Consider the following 21,870-nt stretch of genomic DNA (forward strand, 5'->3'; position numbering starts at 1 on the left):
GCTACTGAGGCCAGCATAGGTGCTGGCCCCAGCCTTCCCTTCCCTACCCCACCAACGGCCCCAATTTGGCATGCACTAGAGCGTGCCCTGGGGCACAAGGGTGCGGTTGTTTTGGTGCCCCTGGAAACACATGTCTCTGCATGTGGGGATGCACCCTAAATGGGAAAGGAAAGCAGTGTAATTTAAATGCAAAACCTGATGCATGAAGTTTAAGATTAGAGAGAGATACTTACTGCAGTTGTTTTCATCACTTTGATCAATACAGTCCACTGTCCCATCACATTTTGCATTTCGCTTTCTAATGCAAATGTTATTGCTGCACTTAAAAGTATACTTGGTACAAGGAATACCTGCAAAAACAAAAAAGGCTGTATGACTAATGGGTTGTCTGCACCCAAAAATGTAGATCTTTGCCCTCTGAGCTCTTTTTTCTAAGGACACAAAAGCTTCTACTGGGTAACATTGCTTTTAACATCACTGTATTTAAAATGGTTACCTCTACTGAGCAACTATAACTGCATCTTTACTACAGCTTTGACCAAACCAGCTGTCCCTTCGCCTCTCTGTCCTAATCAACCAACAAAACCTGGACCAAACATTTATAAGGCCACATAAAGCAGCAATTACATAAGAAACCAATGTATTTATTATAAGAAGTACAATTTAGACAAAGAGAAGCACCTAAAATAATTTCAAATAAGCTGCCCTTCCATTTCCCACGTCCAGCTCATCTTGACTACAGTTTGGGGGTGGCCAGAGTTACTCAGCCTGGTAGCCACATGCAATCCTCCACGAAGTTCAAGAGCGGAGAGCAGGGGGGACAAGGTGCGGGGGGATGAATAGCAACCCAGAGTGGAGGTGCCAAGCCCCCCCTGCACCCTCCTGGCTGTACTTTGGCCACCATGGCTTGTCCTCACAGTGGCTGTTTCCCCACCCCCTTCCCTTCTGGCAGCCACTGGACACTGGACGCAGGATCAAGCTCCTGCTACCATAGTGCCAAGTTGCTCCAGCTTACCCCATGGGGAGCACACCCCGGAGTAAGCGACATGGCTGCAGCCCCTGCCCCAGCAGCCCAGCGCATGAGCTAGCAGTCCCAGAGGAAGAGAAGGAGGGTGGGCTTGGGGCATGCTCCCCATGGGGAAAGCCAGAGCAGTGGGAGGTGCCAGGCTGTGCAGTCCCTTGGAGCCGCCTTGGGGAGAAGTGGGCAGGGCTTCAGGCAATTTCCGAAGAGCCGCAAGTACCATGCTGATGAGCCACATGCAGTTTGGCCACTGTGGCTATAGTTGATTGCAATTCAGACAAACATTTTATTCTACCACATATGGAATGAACCGTGAAAATTTATCAGATCAATAGAATTAAGTTCAGAGCTAAAAAAAATAAGTCACTTGCCTGAAAAAATTCTGTTTTGTAGCATTCCCCCAATTTTTTTTTTTCGGCTTCTTACCCATTTTTAACTCCTCTGTGAAACTACATCTTTTTGTCTCAAAAGTATTCACGCCTAATGCCTAATAATAAAATTCACCACTTACATAGCAGTGGTCAGACATTACCATTTAGTCCTAAAATCCTAACAGAAACCTGGAAGACAAGTTCAGACAGTTACAGCTGTTTTTGTAATGGGAACACAGAACTTGTTCAAGTTTGTATTGTGCATAGAAAACATCTGAATTTGAATTTTTCAACTCCTAGTTCACAAGAGTCAATTGTGCTGCATGAGACTGCAGCTCGTGCCTGTGGACTTATTAAAAGGAGACATTTTGGCTACATACAAGTGTTCCACTTAGTGTGCTTTAAGCACACGGAAGGTGCTTTATAACTGTAACAGAATAGATGTTCATGGCACAAGGGACACCTATACACAAGGAGCAAGGCTGCTTGGATGCGCTATAGATTAATTGAGCCTACTGGAGCATGGTAATTACTGCACTCCAGCGTCTCTCGTGTCAGTGCCCCCTCCCTGCCCCCCACACTTAAAAATGGTGGCAGGGGTGCTCTAACTAAAGTTTGTCGCATGAGCTTTAGTTAAAGTGCCCCTGCCTCCATTTTTAAGCACAGGGATGCTGATACATGAGACGCTCTGGGTGCTTTAATTAGAGTGGTTCTCAGAGGCGCTCTAATTAAAGTGCCCCATCCTACTCCTAGAGCATGTGTAAAAATGCCCAAAGTACTTTAAAAAAGGTGGATCCTGCTTTAAGTTAACTCTGGATGGGTGTATGGATGTATACTAACCTATAGTGCTTTCTGTTAGAGTACTTTGTTGAACACCTGTGACAAGGTCAACTTAGAGCGTGATCACTACCATCCCAGGTGGTGTTGCATAGGTCTGCACTCTAGCATCAGGCAGAGCTCACTTGCTCTCCCCAAGCTTAGGCTTGCCCTGCCCTCCCAGATATCACTGACCCCAGAACTTCATGAAGTCTGGCGGGGGGAGGGGTAAAGGTATGAGGGAAGCGGGGTTTCTGTTTCTACAGCTGCCCTAACTCACCACAGCTGGGGGATGGGGACAGCCTGCAGGGGAAGGAGTCCCTACTCTCTCCCAGCAGCTGCCCTGGCCAGGATGTGGCATGCTGCTGCTTGGCTAGAGACAGGGGGCTTGGGGCTGTATCCCTGCAGCAGCCCTGGCCAGGCAGTACAATAGCCCCCCACCTCCACCAGGCCACGCTGCAGTGGTGCCCTGCCAGAGCTGCTGCAGGAACACAGACCCTGGGGAAGCCCTGCAGAAGCCCCGGCTGGGTCACACTGTGTGGTAGTTGCTGGCTGCAGCTTTCAAGATGCTGAGGGAGAAAGGGAGCCCTGTCACATGGACCTGCCCCCATATGAGACCCCAGACAGTTGGGGGGGGGAGGGGCTCTGTTCCCCACCTGCCTTGCCCCACTAGCTGCTGCTGACAGTGGCCAGCTGGTGGAGGGGGGTCAGTAGAGGAGTCATTCTGGCAGCCTTGCGGGTAGCATGTGGGAGAGCTCCCAGCAGCCTGTACAGGCAGGCTGCAAGCCCTCTCTCCCCAAAACAGGAAACATCTGTTCAGCTGCCTCCTGCTTTAACTTGTAGTGCCTTGAGTAAAGTGCAGTAAGTTACAGTACTTCCACCATGGGCTTTTTAAACATCTGTACTTAGCCACTGATGTTCAGATTATTTAAGGGGATCTTAAGAAACTAAGCATCATTTTCTACCCATACAAAAAATGTCTAAGATTTTTGGCAGAGTTTCAAAATACACTTTGAAAGGAACTAATCTGTTACTAGAAGTCCAATAATGGCTGGATACATGATAAAAAGTGAATATGGTTGCTAAAATGCTTACTTTCAGTGCAGTTCTGCTCATCGCTGTCATTTTCACAGTCAGCTTTTCCATTGCAAGCAAGTGAATGATGCTGCATCAAGAAGCTGGCATTACAGTTGTGCCTGGGTACAGCTAGAGAAAGAAGATGTCAGATAAGGAATGAACATGCTGTGGTTAGGTTTGGAGGGCTGTCGTGTTCATGCCACTATCGATGTGACTGCTGCTGTGTAAAAGTTTCAGAGCTGAGTTGGATGGAGAGTTAAATAAGGTACCCAAGGTCACACACACAGCAAGTAAAAAAGTCAGTAACTGGAACCAAGTGTTTAAAAGCCTGATCATATTGAATCACTAACATATACTTCCTTATGTACTGGGCATAATGAAATTTGATACCCACTTTGACTGGAACAGAAATTTCAGCCTTTGCTTACTAGTTATTTTAAATTAGATGTTCAAGTATTCTTTCTACCAGGTGACTTTTAGAGGTATCCTATCCTGAAAGCTAAGGGCTGTTGTGCTAGCTCACCATGCAGCCATCAAAACCCAGAACTAGGCATTCAACAAGAACTTGCATTGCTAAAATAAGAAGGTAAACAGTGCAGAGAAGGCTTGTTTCAGCATGAGAGAGAGCGTGAGAGACCATGAGAGCCATTTCTCTCTTTCGTCAGCTTTAACAGGCTGTTTCCGCTGCACTGGAGAAAGCTCCAAAAGTTAAATATGGATAAGTATCCCACAAACTCAGTGCAAATTTGAATGCATCTTAGCCTGTAAAAGCAGTCTGGAAATTTTCAGTTTTTCAGTACTTCCCTCCATTTGTTTAAGTTGTAACATAAGAAGACACAAATGCACTCACTTGGTTTCTCTTTTCAGCTATTTAGTAAGTGAATACTGACCACAGAAGAGCTCATCACTTTCATCAAAGCAGTCATTTATCCCATCACAGCGCTGCACCTGCTGAATGCATAAACCAGTGGAGCATTCAAAGTAGCCAGCTGGACATGCTGAAAGCAAAAGGACAATTTACAAATGCTCTGCTTTTTAAAAGCTCATAGTCCCATCTTAGCTAACTGATGTGAAGCTAATTAACGATTGTATCGGTTTACCTGTGTTACCAATGGCTGCACACCATAGTTCATTTTTCTATACTTCACTCAGCTTCCAATGCTGAAGCTACAACATTCTAGTGATTTTAAATATCCAGATTCCCTTTCTGATTTCCCATTTTTCCTTAATACATATTTTATGTGTACACTGTCCCAAAACTTCCATCACTGCAGCATATAACTCACATATCTTAGCATGTTGGGTCCAGGCAAGTCCAACTACACTGTATAACAAAGGTTAAGACAATTCACATAACTTACACACCAGCTCTTTCATAGTTAAACATGCTTCTGACAGTCTCTAAAGGCTATCAGCAATTCCACAGTAGCTATCACTGAGGAAAGTTTGTGCAGGACACACGCATAGCAAAACCAGTTAAGGTACATTTGTAAATGCCTTTTAACTACAGATTCAAAGAAGTAAAATGTTGAGAAAATGACCATGCTTACACAGCATAAGACCCTATGCAGTGAAGTAATCTAAGAACACAAGAGTTATACATGTAAATTATTATTCCTTCATCACATTAACATAGAAATTGGTTAAATGTTTTCTATATTTAAATAGAATTTTTTAATCATTTTGCCACAATATATCCTTAAATCTCTCCCTGCCTCCATTCTCTCCTCTCTCTCTCACACACACACACACACACACACACACACACACACACACATACACACACACGAGTCCTCCCTTTTATGCAGCACCCTCTTCAGTAAAATGTCTTCAGTGTTTCACACCCAGCAGATGGGTTTGGCTATCAGATGAGGGTGGAATTTGGCCCTGATTTCTTTATGGCCAAACATGCACATTGATGAAAAAACTAGCATGGGATGATCTTATTAATCAATATACTGTTCACTTGGGGGAAGTCTCTTGTTCAGCAACAGTAGAACAATGTAGGGGAGACATCAACGATAGAGCCTTTGAAAAAAATAACAGCAACAGAATGCTGGACAACTGGCAGCTTTCACACTGTTATTCCACTATTTACTTAGCTTTAACGTCTCTGTCTTTCTTTAGATTAGTGAAGAAAATTATTTCCTCGGGACAAAACTTTCCAGCATTTCATGTATACAGTCAAATTTACAGTGATTTAAGACCTGTGAAAGTTGGTGGACATTTTTCTCAGTAAGAGTGGTTCTCAGAGCATTTATCAGAAAAAAAAAATTAAATTCGGCTTACGTTGGCTGATGTTGTAACTTCCATATTCCACCAGAAGTGGCTGCTCGGAAAGCCTGGAACTACACTGAAGCTCAACATTAACTACAGAGCTTGCAACACGGAAGACTGTTTGGTGATCAACATAATAACCACAGTACCTAAAAGTGAGCAATAAAAATATTGTTTTTTAAAAAAAAAGCAGCTTTCACTCTTAAGCACTTTATGTAGTATTTTAATATAAAAATAATTGAAAGGCTCACACAATGCATGCCTAGAGAAGTTGTGAAATCTCCATTCCTGGATATTTTCAAGACCAAGGTAGATAGCTCTGAGATCCCCGGTGTAGGGTGTACTCAGAGCCCCTAGAACCCTGCTTTGTCGCTGGCTCACTCTTCCCTTCCCCAGATTCATCAGCAGGGAAAGGAACCAGGACAAGCAGCAGCAGCATAGAGCCTCCAGAGCTGAGTGAAAGCAGGGTCTGTTGGTGGCTAGCATGGTTTAGTCAGGGATGATCCTGCCTTGAGCAAGGGGACAAACTAGATGACCTCACAAGGTCCCTTCCAGCCCTACTTTCTTATGATCCAATCATCAAGCCACCTGCCACATTTTAGCTGATGCTACAAGGGCAATCTTAATTGAAAGAGAAGCCTATCTCCCAGAGAAGTGCAAAAGCAGGAGTAGTGGAATGCATATGAATTTGTACCTATCATTCCAAGAAGTTCAAGTGTTCCAAATCAAGAGCAATGGGAGACAGAGGGGGAGGGAGCCAAAGCATCATAAATCTTCTATATCATAAAACATCTGTCTGCAGGAAGAGCTTTAATATTTGATGTACAAAGTCAATTAGTAAGTATTAACATAGCCTATTTAAGCAGAGATGAGCACATGGTAGCACTTGGGTTCAAATGCCTGACCCAAGTAGTACCACAAGGTGTTCAATTATAGAAGTACATGCTTTGCAACAAAGAATACGAGGTGCTTCCTTTCTGTATTAGTTACTCTGTCCAGAAGCATCACAAAGGAGCATGGGCAGATCCAGGATTGCAGCTATAGGGATGCATCCACACCCACTTTGGCGTGAGGTGCATGTGCAGTGAAGAGAGCTTATTGTCCATGTGCCGCACAGCTGAAGGGGGTGTACCCACAGCTCCTCACTATGATGCTGGATGCCAGTGTGTTTCCAGCAGTTCCTGCTGGAGCTCTGCATGTGACCTCTGAGATCCCCAGTGCAGGGTATACTCAGAGCCCCTAGAACTCTGCTTTGTCACTGGTTCACTCTTCCCTTCCCCGAATTCATCAGCAGGGAAAGGAGGAACCAGGACAAGCAGCAGCACCATGAAGCCTCCAGAGCAGAGTGAAAACAGGGTCCCTGCAAAGTAAACCTGGACTGGTTCTTTCAGGCCAATCAAAGCTACTTGCAAAATGATGAAAACTATCTATCATGATTTTTTCTGATTATTTCAGGGAGATGGTTTGCTCTACCCCCTACAGTTGGTTGAAAAGGTTTTGCTGCAATTGTTGTTTTAGTTTGCAAGAGGGGTTTCAAAAAAGGTTACAAAAAAAGGGTTTGAACCAAAACAAGCAAAATATTCACAAAAAAAAGTTGTTTTAACCAAGTTTTATTAATCTCCAAATTAAAGTGGGAGCATTTTTTCTTAAATAAAGTTGAAATATAAAAGGAATTTTTACTGTAACTCCATTTATGATAATGAGACTAACTCCAGAAACCACAGTCTTCTGGAAGATTTAAAAGAGCATTTGGTAAGGATACAAGAAAGGAATGGGCTGGTAGAAGTTTTCAAAATTTAATCAATCAAAGTTGTCTTTTCATCATCATAAAAGGTGGCAGTCCAGCTTTTCTCCCATTTCTAAGATAGCCCCTATGAAGCAGAAAGGGAAATGATGGACAAGGAAGTATCTGACTGGTTTTAGAGAAAAAAAAAGTGGCAGAAAAAATATTAGGTATTGTCCACCATTAATATTCAGGAGCTTTTGAAAGCAAAGTCTTTAAACTGGTAGACTGTATGAAAGATGGAGAAGTGCCTTGGGTGCTCATCTACTTTAAGCTGCCACCTTGGCAAACAGCTTCCCTGGATTTCTGCCTAGGTGCCACTTAATGAATCTGAGAACCCTAAATGCCTGCAGATGCCAAGAAACACTTAATCCCCACCAAAGCCATCTGCATTTCTATGGTGTCCTTTATCCAAAGATGCCAGAGGCTGTACGTGGTCCTCAGACACTGCCAAAATAAACAGAGAGAAAACCACCCAGCAAATATTTGAAGTCACTTAAAAAAAATAACAGAATGAATTTTTAAATGTGGTTAAATTTAGAGCAATATTTCAATAGCTGTGGTTACTCTGGAATTTAAACAGACCTTTGGAAAACTTCCCAAAGCTAAGAGTTGATCATGTGAAATAACTTTTGGGTTTTAAGGACTTTTCCCAACGGAGAATATAGCGACTAGAAAACATGTTTTCTATGAAGAGATCCCCACTAATACTGATGGTTCATTTTTTAGCTATTACACTGGGTTAAGACATCTCCCACAAATATTCTAGCCTCCAAAAATACCAGTGACTGCATAAACTAATGAATACACTACTGTATATTGTGACAACAGGAAGGCATTTTTCCTAGCTCTTTTTAATTAGCAATTTTACCATCAGACAGGCCTAAGCTTGTTATACCTTGTAGAAGTGAATTAAAAAATGTATATTTAACTTAAATAGAATTGGATTTGATTTTCACTTCAGTGATATTGTACATACAAAGTAACTCAACAGAAAGCAAGCATTAAAAAACCTTTCCATCACAGAAATACAACATCCCAGCGAAAACAAAACCAAGCAATAGCAATAACATAATGGAAAATGCATAAGAAATACACCATACTTAGAGCAGCCAACTATACCAGTTTAGGCATTTGGAGTGGGAAATGAGAATAGTTATGTGGTCTCCCCATGACACCCTCTTACTACAAAGCCAGTTCCAGTGTTATTAAACATTACCTTTCCCACATGTTAAAAGCTCTTAAGAAGAGAGCATCCACACATTAAGTCAGGAAAACACTAGCTAAGGGAGAAATATCACTGGTGGTGTCAGGCAGTTTGTGTTGCAGTGATGACACACTGTTGCATGGGGCCAGCATAAGCAATTTGAGGTCCTCCAGCATCCCAGGATTCATTGCTCCGATTTGCCCCCATGCTGCTGATATATCCTCCTGGATTCTACTACCCAGGAGTAATGGAAAGGCGGCAGCTGCAGGAGGGCCAGCAGCCATGGGACAGAACTGGCAGTCATACCCCTGCTCCCCAGCCTTCTAGTGTCAAGTCCAAGCCGTGAAGCTTACAGAGGGTATTAACCCTTAACAGGCAACTGCTCACAGCTTGCACTGACTTTAAAATTGCCTAACATTCCCTAGAATTATCATGTGCTAATTATAACATCTGACAACACCCTTAGACCCAAAGTCCTTACAATCAATGATGGATTAAGTTCCAGGTTCTACAAACCTTTTTTTGGTTAACCCAGTAAACCCTGAACTACTTTATGAAAATAGATACCCTGTGAACCTTAAAGTTCTCCCATTCCTACCTCCCACCTGAGCCAAGAGAGCTCACACATCTTCCACCCATCTATTCTTTTAATTAGGAATGTCATTTATTTTAGATAGGTATAGTTATAGTCAGACCAGCCAAAGGAAGGTGTTACAGATATTATTAGCAAATATCTATCCTTGTTGTTCAGACTCGCTAAACTTCTTGCCTGAATAATTTAGTAAAGTTTACCCAGATCATCTCAGGTTAATAACCCATGTGAAAATACTTACATGTGCTCATTAATTTTCCACCATCCCCGCTCACAGCCTTTGATGCTTTTCTCACTTACGGTATAGTTATGAAACTTCAGTGCTATACCTAGGTTCTTCTGAGGAGTCTATTCCAAACAAGTGAAAAGGCCAGTTAAAAGGGGTTAATTTATGTTGTGTAGACACTACACATTAGTCATCTTTAAAGATTTTTCTCAGCAATCACTGTCCACAAGTTACAGGAGCTACAGTACTGTCCACAGCTCAGCAGCAAACACCTAAGATGGCTATTCAGCTGCCAGGAAAAGCTTCCACTGACAGAGGCCAAGTGCAGCTGCAGGCTTTCCATCTCCTACCAAGCAAAGAATCCTTTCATCTTCCACCGCCACTGACCATATAAGGAATGAAGCTTTTGTGCCAAGATCAAAGGACTCTGGTGCTTCCAACCTTGCTTATACAGGACAGGTTGCCATGGCTGAGTGACAAATAAGACACTGCCATACAGAACAGTTGGCTCTCAAATGCTTTTTGCTGGTGCCTTTCATCCAAATAATTCTAAATATTTCACATCTTATTTTAAACTCAAGGGTACCACAGAAGTATGCAATTACTATGCATTCCTTTTTTAAAGGAACATGATATTTGACAAACCAATGGTCATACTAAATGGCAGAGCCACGATTAAAAGTCCACAGCATTTATCCCATCCATCTCTCTTTTTAAGAAAAGTATAATCTAGGCAATGCACAGTGTGTGTGTGTGTGTGTGTGTGTGTGTGTGTGCACACGCACTCATGGGGGGGGGGGTCATGGAAGGGGAAGATGGGAATTTTTAGCTCAAAAAGTTTGGCTCTATTCAGCCTTATCCAGAAAGGTCTAGGAAAAAAAAAGTCACCCACCCCAGTTCTCATGGGATGCTTTTAATGTTCACACTCCAAAAATGCCCCTATTAGATTAAATTATAAGTATTTAAAAATTGTATTTCATGCACACATGGCAGAGGCAAGCTAGTCTTTTACAAATAAACCCACCAAATGTTCCTTCTACCCTGAGCATGCTCTAAAGCCCAGGTCCTAAAGCAAATTTCCCTTTAACGGGAGCTGTTGACTGGTATAAGCCAGGCTGATCTGGGACCAGGACTGAAAGCAAGTTGTCAGCCTCCCAATAAATCTGCTGTGCCTCAGTAGCACAGAGCATGAATTTGCCTGATACCAAAGCATGGGGGAAAGGAATAGTAGGGCAGAAGTTGTCAGTGGGCACATCTCCACAAGACATTTACTGAGAAGCTGCCTGGTTAGCTCTGCAGTGAAGTCTCAAAGGCTAGGGACAGGCATTCAAAAAGCCTGAGCCTGAATTGCTTCAATCTTTGCAAGTTAGTCTAACCTGGCTAGGCTGAACTGGTTTATAACTACACAGTCATTCTTTCTGGACTGAGGAAATTCAGGCATATGCCTGCATTGGCTTAGGCTAAAAGCTGGGGGGCGCTAAAGCCCTCCCTTCCAGAGTGCTGAGCTGCAGGGAGGTGGGGGGGTGCCAGGCCCCGGCAGGATGCTCTGATTAGGGAGGCGTGTAAACCCCACCTTGCCTGCACTGTCCCAGGCTTTTCCCTGCTCCCTTCTCAAGAGCCAGGAGTGTTGCCAGACCACAGCCCAGGGCTAGTACTCTGGGACAAGGTGGGTGTTCAGTGCATGCTTCTGTTGATGGTATGGAGCTTTTCAACCTCCTTCCCTGCTTCTTTATACTGTCTGCAGCAAACTGACAGGTAAGCAAGCCAGCAGGGAGCTGATAATGGTGGTTAATCACGTCATCAGCAAAACAATAGCCTCTCTCCATTAGTTCAAACTTCTTAAACAGGAGGGCTGTTTGAAGCTTCCGTCCCTGATTTGATTCGGTGGAGATTTGGCCCAATTTGGTGGCTGAATCTCTGAATCTGAATTGAATCAGAGGACCCTTTAAATTTCTCTGAATCGATTCAGAGAGATTTAGAAAGATTCAGCGATTTGGACATAAACAGAGCTTTAAATGTTTTTTCTATGTACCTCTAGGTAGCAGGCAGCTCGTGAATGCTGGGATGCTGGGGCGCGTGAAGCGTCCCATGGAAGTGCAGGGGACCCCCCAGCATGCTTGGCAACAGATCAGAAGCACTCTGGTCCAATTCCAGGTCTGCTGGAGAGCATGCAGCCCCCACCCCTCGTGTCTTCCCAGCTCAACAACTGGTGCCTCCTGGGTCTGGGGGGGCACCTGGGTCCTCCTGTAGCCAATCACTGAACTGGGGGGGTGCAGGGGAGCCCCCCAGCACACTCGCCCATGGACCCAGAAGTGTCCATTTAATTTCTGTCCACTTCCGGGTTTGTTGCAGAGCACGTGGGGGGCACCCCCCGCACTCTTGAGAGATGCTTCATCTGCCCCAGCATTTCAACATTCATGAACCAAGCCTGGTACCTCGAGGTATGTAGAAAAAACATTTAAAGCTGTGTCTATGGCTGAATTGCTGATTCTCTGAATCAGCATCAAATCTTCAGATTCAGATTTGACTGAATCAAATCAGGGACAGTGATCCAAATCAAATCACTGTTCTGTCTGCCTGTCCCAGTGAAATTGGAGACACATACAGACACCTCTTGGCAATAGCTAGCGTACCACATGTCTAGCGTCCCTGGGCTTGGGGTCTGTGCTATGGGAAATGGGGTGGGAGGGGCAGGGAATCCTTGCTTCAGCAGTGAGTGGGGAAGGCGGGAGGGCAGAGGGAATCCAGGCAGACCCTGATGTACCTGAAGTCTGCCAGAGCTCTAGCCAGGGAGCAGAAGGGAGGGGCCAGCCCTGCTATGTAGCAGAGAGCCCTGTTCAGCCCAGAGAGCATGCTGGGATGCTGGGGGAGTCTGGTTTATCTTAAACCAGCAGGGGGTCTGGGACAGACATTGCATAAACCGGTTTGATCCAAATCAGTTAAGTCTGATACTACATTCAACCAGGTTTATCTCAAACTGGTTTCAGCCATTTTCAAACTGGTTTATGTGCACTGAACATCTGTTCTGTTACAGCTTTAAACCAGTTTCTGATCATTTAAACCCACTTATGTGTAATGTCTGTCCCTAGCCAATGTCTACACATGCAGTCCACAGGATATTAACTAACTCCTCTGCCAGTTAGAACTTGTAAATACAAGTACTATTCTGCAAAACTTTTTTTAGTGCGCAGCAACAAACATAGATGCTGGTAGGGCTGGTTGGGGCATAAAGGTGTTTTAGTGCAGGGCTGCCTGCTGGCTTGTCCTCCAGCCAGCTCCTCTGCAGCACATTAAGCTGGGTCAGAGCAGCCCGGACTAGCTGACCCTTGGGGCCCCCTGTTAGCCAGGGCTGCTCAGACCCAGCTAAATGTGCTGTGGTCTCAGGCTCTCATGAAGATGTGGTGCCCAGGAGCAATAAATACCAGCACAATATGTATCAGAGTTTATTTCTTCGCATTAATTCCATGTGTTGATGCTCCTAGTAAAGCTGTGCTTAATTTCTATCAGTCAAGTATTAATTGCTGTAGATTACGGTGTAGTCAGAAATATCTACCAGATCTCTCATAAAATGTCACTCCCTACAGAAACCTATGTTGGGCATGCTCTGAGGTTTTTGATGCTTTACATGTGTGTCAGTGCCAGAGGAAAAAGAGTAGACTTTACCTGGAAATTCCATATACAAATACATTTTGGAGGATAGTAGCTTGGGTAATAGGGACTCATGATTCTCCCCTCATACCCACTTTTTTCTTTTGCCAGTATTGTTTTTCCACATTCTAAGGGGAAAAAAAGAAGTTTGTTAAATTCCATGCTGAGTTCTGCAGCACAAGTGGCCAAATTGATCATGTTCCTTAAACAGTATAGCAGAGCAACTTAAATGTTGCAATCAACATTTAGTCAATCCACTGAACTAAAAAAGAAGTCAGAATTACATATTACATATAATCTCCCCTCCCCCTGCCTCCCTCCATACACATGCATACACATGGAACTGATATAGAAGAACCTGTGGCTCTCAGCCCTCAAATCCTGGGAATGCTGTCTCTGATAATTTGCTGAATGTCTTTCACAAACAGAAAGGTCAGCAATTCATGCAAACTAATCAGTTCTACGCAGTTGCCAGGAACAACCTCAGTTCAATACACTGAACTTCAAAAGTGGCCCACAAAAGCCATTGCCTCCATTTAAAGGGGCCCCACAGAATTGATCAGCCAAACTGTGTGTTTGTAAAAATAGATAACTTAAAAAAAAAAAAAGTTTGTAAGTGTGGTAAACCTAACATTAAGAAGCCATATTCACTGCCAAAGTGACCTGAAGAACTACTCTGATCACTTCCTCATTCCTCTGTGCAGTGCAAGTCATTTGATTTCCATGAAACAATCTCCATTTGAAATAAAGCATCTCTTGAAAAAAATCCCAACCAAAACTTAAATTTGCATGTGTAACACCCACACACACTTCAGGATGTGTGGTAAAGTGTGTGCTTTTGGTTGCTGTATATTGTGGGGGGGGGGGGGGGGGGGTTGGAGGAGGTGGGGGGAAGGACTGGAAAAGAACCACCTCCCCTCTCCCTCATTGTGTCCAGATCATTGTCTTAAGATTTTTTTAAAAGAACCTGTAAACCCAGTGTAGTGATTCTGGAGGAAATCCTGGAGCACTGGCCACCTTTTATAGCCAAGACTGCATGTCCAGGCTGCAGCCGTAAGCCTGGGCCTCTTTTTGCTGTTTCACTGCTATTGCAATTTCAGCCCACCTGTGTGGGGCTGAACACTGAGGCCTGGATCAACAAGATGTGCCACTCACCAGATGGCTGGGGTTGGTATAGGGCTGGCTGGCTTTTTGGTGCCCAGTCCAGGCCCAGCGAGATAGGTCTGGGACTCCTTTTGCCCCTTTTGCAGTTTATGCCCCAACCAAGCTGAGTGGTTGGGCACTAGTTGTAGTTCAGGGCCAAGTGAAAATAGACCTGCCCCCTTTTTTTGTCTCAGCTGTTAGGTCTCTGCATAGCAGTATAGCTGAGACTAAATGTCCAGGCTGCAGCCAAATAGGCCTGGTGCTCTTTTGTTGCATGTTCAGACCCTGGTGCAGAACAGGCCTGAGCGCTCCCTTTATTGTTTTACAGCTGTTGGGTCTCAGGCTAGCTGTGTTGTTGAGCCCCACTGTACATTTGCTGTATGTCTGGGCCTGGCTTTGGGCCTGGCACATGTTGCTTTTGTAACTCTGGTTGGTGCTGGTTGCAGTTCAGGCTCTTCTGCTGTTTGGCTGCCTTGTCTTTGAGTTCTCTTGCAGTCTCCTGCCCCAGCAGAGCTGGGATTAGGACTAGAAATTTTGGGGTGCGATATGCTGATGACAGCTGCTGTTAACCCTTCAAAGTCACCACACAGAAGTGGAGATCAGTGCTACAGCTTCGCAGGGAGCAACAAGAGACCCCTTACAACACAGAAGGACCTATACTCTCTAGCAGCTCTCTGTGGCACAGTAGACCAATGGAGCAGCTCATAGGACTCCCTGGCGTGGGCCCCCCTCGCCAGCCCATTGCTGAAGGGCAGCTGTGGGGGTGCAGGCCCCCAGAACTACCCACTGGGGAGCCCCCATGTCCCAGACTGCCTGGGTATGGGTAAAGACTCCCCAAAAGGGTGTCACCTATAGACCTTGTTTTGTAGTTTATAGTGTTTTAAAATTATAGCTAGTGTTTACTTTTGTTTTTTCCTTATTCTTTGTAATAGACTTAGATTTTGTGTTTACACTGCTTGAGAGGGAAGAGTTGTTGGTTTTATTGAACACCCTAGGGATTCATTTAGTGTTTCCCAGGTAGTCTGGGTGGAAGCTCAAGCCGAGGTTTTATATATATATATATATATATATATATTATATTATATATATTATTTTATATATTAATTATAAATATATATATTGATATACTAAATATATTTAGTACCCCAAAATTGAACCTGGCCCTTGTTACTGTTGACAGGATAGCACCACAACCATAATAACCTGCAGGTTGGAACAGGAGTTATAGAGGCAATGATATGGATGGTGGCAGCAGAAAGCTTCCCAAAAGCTGCACGTGCATGGGAGAATTGTGCAACAGCTCTGAGCACACAACCTATGACAGAGCTGCCAGGAGCAGCACTGAATGCTGTGCACTTAAATAAAAATCCATGTTGCTACAGTCCAAAGAAAGTCATAAAACAATAGCCCTTGGTAAATTGTCCCAATGATTTATTTAAAATTACTGTCAAATATTTGCTAGCCTACATCTTTCTGGCTGCAACTTCCAGGACTCTGTATTTTATTATACCTTTTTCTTGCTAGTCCTATATTATCTGATTTTATTTGTAGATGATTTTATTTCATATTAGATTTCTATGCCACCTTCCCCAAAAGAGGCTTGGGTCAGCTTACAAAATAAAACTGATAAATCATAAAGGCAGATTCATAGATTCATAGATGTTAGGGTCGGAAGGGACCTCAATAGATCATCGAGTCCGACCCCCTGCATAAGCAGGAAAGAGTGCTGGGTCTAGATGACCCCAGCTAGATACTCATCTAACCTCCTCTTGAAGACCCCCAGGGTAGGGGAGAGCACCACCCCCCTTGGGAGCCTGTTCCAGACCTTGGCCACTCGAACTGTGAAGAAGTTCTTCCTAATGTCCAATCTAAATCTGCTCTCTGCTAGCTTGTGGCCATTGTTTCTTGTAACCCCTGGGGGCGCCTTGGTGAATAAATACTCACCAATTCCCTTCTGTGCCCCCGTGATGAACTTAAAGGCAGCCACAAGGTCGCCTCTCAACCTTCTCTTGCGGAGGCTGCAAAGGTCCAGTTTCTCTAGTCTCTCCTCATAGGGCTTGGTCTGCAGGCCCTTGACCATACGAGTGGCCCTTCTCTGGACCCTCTCCAGGTTATCCGCATCCTTCTTGAAGTGTGGTGCCCAGAATTGCACGCAGTACTCCAACTGCGGTCTGACCAGCGCCCTATAGAGGGGAAGTATCACCTCCCTGGACCTATTCGTCATGCATCTGCTGATGCACGATAAAGTGCCATTGGCTTTTCTGATGGCTTTGTCACACTGCCGGCTCATGTTCATCTTGGAGTCCACTAGGACTCCAAGATCCCTTTCCACCTCTGTGCCACCCAGCAGGTCATTCCCTAGGCTGTAGGTGTGCTGGACATTTTTCCTCCCTAGGTGCAGCACTTTGCATTTCTCCTTGTTGAACTGCATCCTGTTGTTTTCTGCCCACTTGTCCAACCTATCCAGGTCTGCCTGCAGCTGTTCCCTGCCCTCCGGCGTGTCCACTTCTCCCCATAGCTTTGTGTTAAAAATATTTAAATTAAATAAAATGTAGTAGAACAAACTCCCCAAACAACTATGATCAAGTGACTCTTGAACTCAGAAAGGAAGATGAACAGACGTGGAATACAACACTAGTGCATACATTTATCCTTTTTTGCTGCCTAAGCAGAAACCTAAATTAAAATACTGAAGATTATAAATGCAAACACAAATTTTAGTTTTAATACTGAATATTTAATGCTCACTACTTTCATCTTTAAGACTGGAAATCAGAGGCTCCAGCAGCTGGGAGCAGCTACAGAACTAGTGTAAATGGACTGCTATGTGGGTAGAAGGAGCTATAACTAATTTCTGGATATTGACCCCAGTCAAGAACTGTGCAACCCTCTTGCCCCCAAACTTTGCTCTGCAAGTCTCCTTGGGACAAGATGCATTTCCTTTGGTGCATTTATATAGTACCTAGGCACAGCAGAGCTTGGTTGGATGATTCTCAGGCTGTAAACCAGAAAAACCACTAAACGTATCCAGACATAGAATTTTTATGAAATTTCTAAATGGACAGCAGCCCTTAAGTCATTCAATGTTGAACCTACAGCATTTTTCTTGTGATTATGGAGATTTGCTTTCAATAAAATAAGAAGTAAGAAGCATTTTGTTCACTTACTATATGCTATAGTTACAAACCATCACTTAGGCAATACAGCAACATCTCCATCTAGTGACAATCAGTTGTATTGAAGATGATGGGTTGGCAACGAAAATTCAAGCATTTTTCTTTAATATACTTCCTACCTGCTTCACATAACAAAAGCTAATCCAAAACAGAGAGGACAACAAGAAAGGATTACAGGAAAAAAAGTCCCAGTGTTAACAAAACAAATGAAATAAAGAAGAGAATATAATAGAAGGAGGTAGGAGGGGAAAGACAGATTAAAAAAGAAATCAATCAAGGAGCTGCTAATTTAGGATTCTAAAAAAGTATCAGCTCTGGACTCTTGACTGGCTTCTCCATGATAAATACACTTCATTTAAAAAAGAAAAAAAAGATTACTTACTTTCTTGTGCAATGACCTCAAAAAAGCCATGGAATTTCTTCAGTTTCTGTGTTTGTGTAGACTTAAACGTGACCAGCATCAAATTATTTGTGGAAACAAATGACATTAAGGAGTTGGTTGGTTCACATATTCTAAGAGAGGGGGAAAAATGACAAGAGACAAAAGGAGTTATTTTTAAAAGCAGATTATGCTTGTTAGGTTTTTAAATTTCCACTCAAAGACTAAAGCTGGAACACAATCTTATTTTTTTATTAAACTCCTATTTACAAATCTATGTTGCTAACCACTAAGAAGTGTGGTTGAAATATACTGAGAAAGTAGTGTCGTGTAAGCGTGCAGTGGCCCTATCTTACATTTACTATGCTTACTTTATTAGGAATATTGGACTGGAAGGGACCCAAATGCATCAACGTGTCCACCCAGTCCCCCGCAACTGGAGTCAACCATGGAACAAACGTTAAGTCCAAAGTGTCCATAAAGAACATCCACTTCAGCTCTTCCACCCACACACAATAAACCACCTCTCAGTAAGAAAGTTTCAGTAGCCAAAATGAATGTTACACACAGAGGGCACATCCAGACAAGCCCGCAGATGCTTCTTGCATCATCTCAAACCGTTTGAGACACGGCAAGAGGCACATGCAGGAACAAGAAAATGTTCCCTGCGCTGCAAGTTTGCAGCGCAGGGACAAAATGAGACCCCTGGATATCCAGGGGTCAAAAAAACCCCTCACAGAAAAGAAGTGGGGCAGGGCAAAACCTGAGGCAACCGGAGGCTGGATGCTCCATAAAGACACTCTGGCTGCCGGAGCATCTCTATGGTTAGTCCTCACCCATGAAGACAGGCAGCATGTCAGCAGCAGGGAGCTGGACCCAGGCTCCACTGCTGGTAAGTAAGGAGTCGGGGGGCTGGAGGAAGGGGGAGGGGACCATGGAGAGGGCCCACCGGCCCACCCGCTCCCTCAGCCCCCTGATCCTTTCCCTACCTGGCCCCACCCCCTGCCTGCCCCCTGAGCCCCCTCATCTCCCAATCCCTTCCCCACCAGCCCCACTCCCCACAGCCCTCCCTCCAATACCTTCCCCACCCAGCCCCATCCCCTCCCAGACCCCTGAGCCCTTCCCTGCCCGGCCCCACCCCCCCAACCCCCTGAGCCCCCTGGTCCCTGCCCCCCACCCCAGCATCGGAGGGAACCCCCCCTCCCCCCACAAAAAAAACCAACCTCAGCACTTATTGGCAACTTGAGCTGCCATCAAGGTCATTGGGGCCCTGGACACACAATGCAGGGCAGGGTGACAGCCCCCGAGGCCCCAGCCCGGGCCCTGCTGTCCCCCACTGCCCTGTGCTGCCCACTTAGAGTTCACTTCATTATTATGATAGAGGCACTGATAGTCTTCAAAATTGTTTTAACATTTTAGATATATCAACAAAACATTGCCCAACTGATCACTGTCTCTCCGTCTCTCTCTCTCTCTCTCTCTCTCTCTTTATAGTGGTCTTTTATTTTAATTGTGGAGGAACATGGATTTGGGGGTATTTTACAGAGTGACTGGGATTTTTTTTTTTTAAATCATGGATTTTTCATTTTTCCAATAGGGAACACCAGAATTCCTGCTAGGGAGGTCAGTGGCGAGACCCTGCCTGCTCAGAGCTGGCACCTTGGACCCAGCTGGCCGTGGCTGGTCCCCTGGCCAAATGGGGCCGGACATGCTTTGACAGTTTAAAGCAGGCCACCATATCTGAAACATCTTCTGGGTGATAGCTGCCCAGATGGCCGGGCAGGGGGGCACACATGGCAGTAGTGCTGCACAGAGGCCAACCCTGCAAACACAGTCTACTGGCAGCTGACCCAGAGGGGCAGATGCCTCATCCAGGTCTGGCAGGTGTGCAGCAGAGCACAGCCAGGCAGCAGCCCCCACTGCCAGACTGCTGTAATGGGTAGAGGGTGCAGGGAACTCTCAGGGCTGCTTCAGCAGTCCACCTGGCACAAGGGGTAGTGTCCCCAGGTACCAATTGGCTGGGCTCCAGAAGCTCCTGAGAGTAAGTTGCCTTGAAGCTGCTTGCCGGGGCAACTTTTTGTACTGATGGGGCCAGGACAGGGCAGCTTTTTATACTGCTGGGGACAGCACAGGTGCTGGCCCCGGGCTCTAGGTCCCCCTGGCTGCAGATCTAGGGGGAGCGAGGAAGGGTTATTTTGCCCCAAGTGGCACAATTTGCTCCACAACAAAGTGCATGTCTGAACACGTGCGCTGAGGAAAAAAGCCCCAGCTCAAATTTGCACCACTTTTGAGCTGCTGCAAGTGCATGTGCTTGCTTGTATGGATGCACCCAGAGAGCCAGACAAACCAAGGGCACTCCACTAACACCTTGGGCCCATGGAGTGGCAGGGAATTTAAGTAAATGGTCCCAGATGATCTCAGGGAGTAGAACATGTTCCACTCTACAGATGAATGCAAAACCTCTAGTAGTCCTCAACAATCTGAGCTGGCATAAATTCCTTCCTGACCCTGTATCTGGTTCTCAGAAGCATTCTCTGGTTTCTCAAATATGCAGTCATATCCCCTTTCTTATCTTCATGCTCCTAGGCTAAACAAACCATGTTTTTAATCTGATCTTCCAAATGCCCCTCATATCCCTCCTCTGCATCCATTCCAGTTTAAATTCATGTTTTATTTGACGCAGATTACCAGAACCATCTACAATATTCAAAACAATGTCTTACCAATGCCTTTAACCAAGAGGCACTATAGCTTCACTGTCTCTACTAAAAATAAAGTTAGCTAGTACAATGTTGAATCACATTTGCATTCTGGGGTTGTCATATTGGTACCTTGTGGTATCCTACAATCAACACTATATCCTGATCTCACTTCTTTTCCTCTACAGCTTCCAAACTGTGAGCCTGTGGATAACAAAAATTCTTCATATTATTCCTCACAATGTGTCCTCCACGAATTTTGGAAGTGCACACCCAATTATTTTGTTAATAAGAATCAAGTGCACAATGCACGAATCACTTCTGGTTAATAGTAGAATATTTCTTTTGTCCATCCCTGACTCATTTGACCTATAGTTCCTAGTTATATCTATGCTCTCTCCATGACCTGTTCTTACAGAGAGTTTCAGCTCTCACCTCCACAGTACATTTATTTCTCCTAGTCAGTTGCTTCACAGACCCAAGTGTAGATCTGAAAGGACTCATCTCATGTCAGGTAGTAACAGAGTGGTGACTGGAACCATTTCCCAAATGCGCATGCAATTCTCTGATTTCCTAAACATTCCCATCCAGGTTCATTTATTCAATATTCATTTCCTCTATCATTCTCTCGCCCATCACACCCACATCTTTACACACCACCCTCTGATGTCCAATAGTATTTGACCATTCTATCAAATGGCTTAAAAATGGATGTTGTCTTCAGAACTTTTTCATGATAGTTCTTCACCTTCTTCAATCCTCCTTTCTCCCAGATGTTCACTCAGTGCAGCTGAGGGAATGGCAGAAATGCTTGTGATAACTTGTTAATACGCTTTAGGTGTTCTCTAGCAAGTTTAAGGACTTTGGCTCCCTCTGAGATTTCAACTAAAAAAGATTAGATTGGCTCAAACTTTCACAAAGTAAAATTCTCTTCTTCCCAGATCAAATGCCATAATCGAAATTAAATTTTGTGTTATTAGATTAAAAGGGAGTAACAATAGCAATAACAGGATGCTTAGTAGTTTAGTAACAATAACAGTAACAAGATGCTTTTAATTAGAGATAGACCAAAAAGTGTTGATGCAACAAGACCATGATGAAAATAATGTGCTTTTATCACCTTTCTGAGAAGAAAAATAAAAATTCATTAATCATTCTCAGGAAGAGGGACTGACTCTCTCAAGGAAGAAATGCTGGGTCACAAATTTTCACAAATGAAGTTTTGGCAAAAGTTAATAATGCTGTTGAGTTGTTTACATACTGGGCTAATTATCTCAATCAAGTTTCCAGTGGATAGTTGCAAATGTTCTAAAATAAATATCACATCTATTAGCACCTTTGTTTACATTCCCTAGATAGGAAAAAGGATTTAATGTGCTGCAAGCTTCTGGTCTTCCTCCTCCCTTTAAAAGGTGCTCCTTACAGATCAGTTGAGTCATTAAGGGAGGTGATAGC

The 21,870-nt window shown here is 44.3% G+C and overlaps 1 protein-coding gene across 1 annotated transcript in view; it reads right to left on the reverse strand.

Annotated features, from left to right (window-relative positions):
• Positions 1 to 21,870, reverse strand: part of TMPRSS7 (transmembrane serine protease 7) — a 54,668-nt gene that overhangs the window by 12,284 nt on the left and 20,514 nt on the right. Inside the window, exons 8-14 of the mRNA XM_006270579.3 lie at positions 17,720 to 17,850; positions 13,034 to 13,146; positions 9,386 to 9,492; positions 5,575 to 5,711; positions 4,176 to 4,283; positions 3,304 to 3,414; positions 234 to 350 (exon numbers count right to left, since the gene is read on the reverse strand). Of these exons, the coding sequence (XP_006270641.1) occupies positions 234 to 350; positions 3,304 to 3,414; positions 4,176 to 4,283; positions 5,575 to 5,711; positions 9,386 to 9,492; positions 13,034 to 13,146; positions 17,720 to 17,850 (824 nt within the window). The remainder of the gene's footprint in view (positions 1 to 233; positions 351 to 3,303; positions 3,415 to 4,175; positions 4,284 to 5,574; positions 5,712 to 9,385; positions 9,493 to 13,033; positions 13,147 to 17,719; positions 17,851 to 21,870) is intronic.

Source organism: Alligator mississippiensis, chromosome 1, assembly GCF_030867095.1.
Source record: "Alligator mississippiensis isolate rAllMis1 chromosome 1, rAllMis1, whole genome shotgun sequence".
Lineage (NCBI taxonomy): Eukaryota > Metazoa > Chordata > Crocodylia > Alligatoridae > Alligator > Alligator mississippiensis.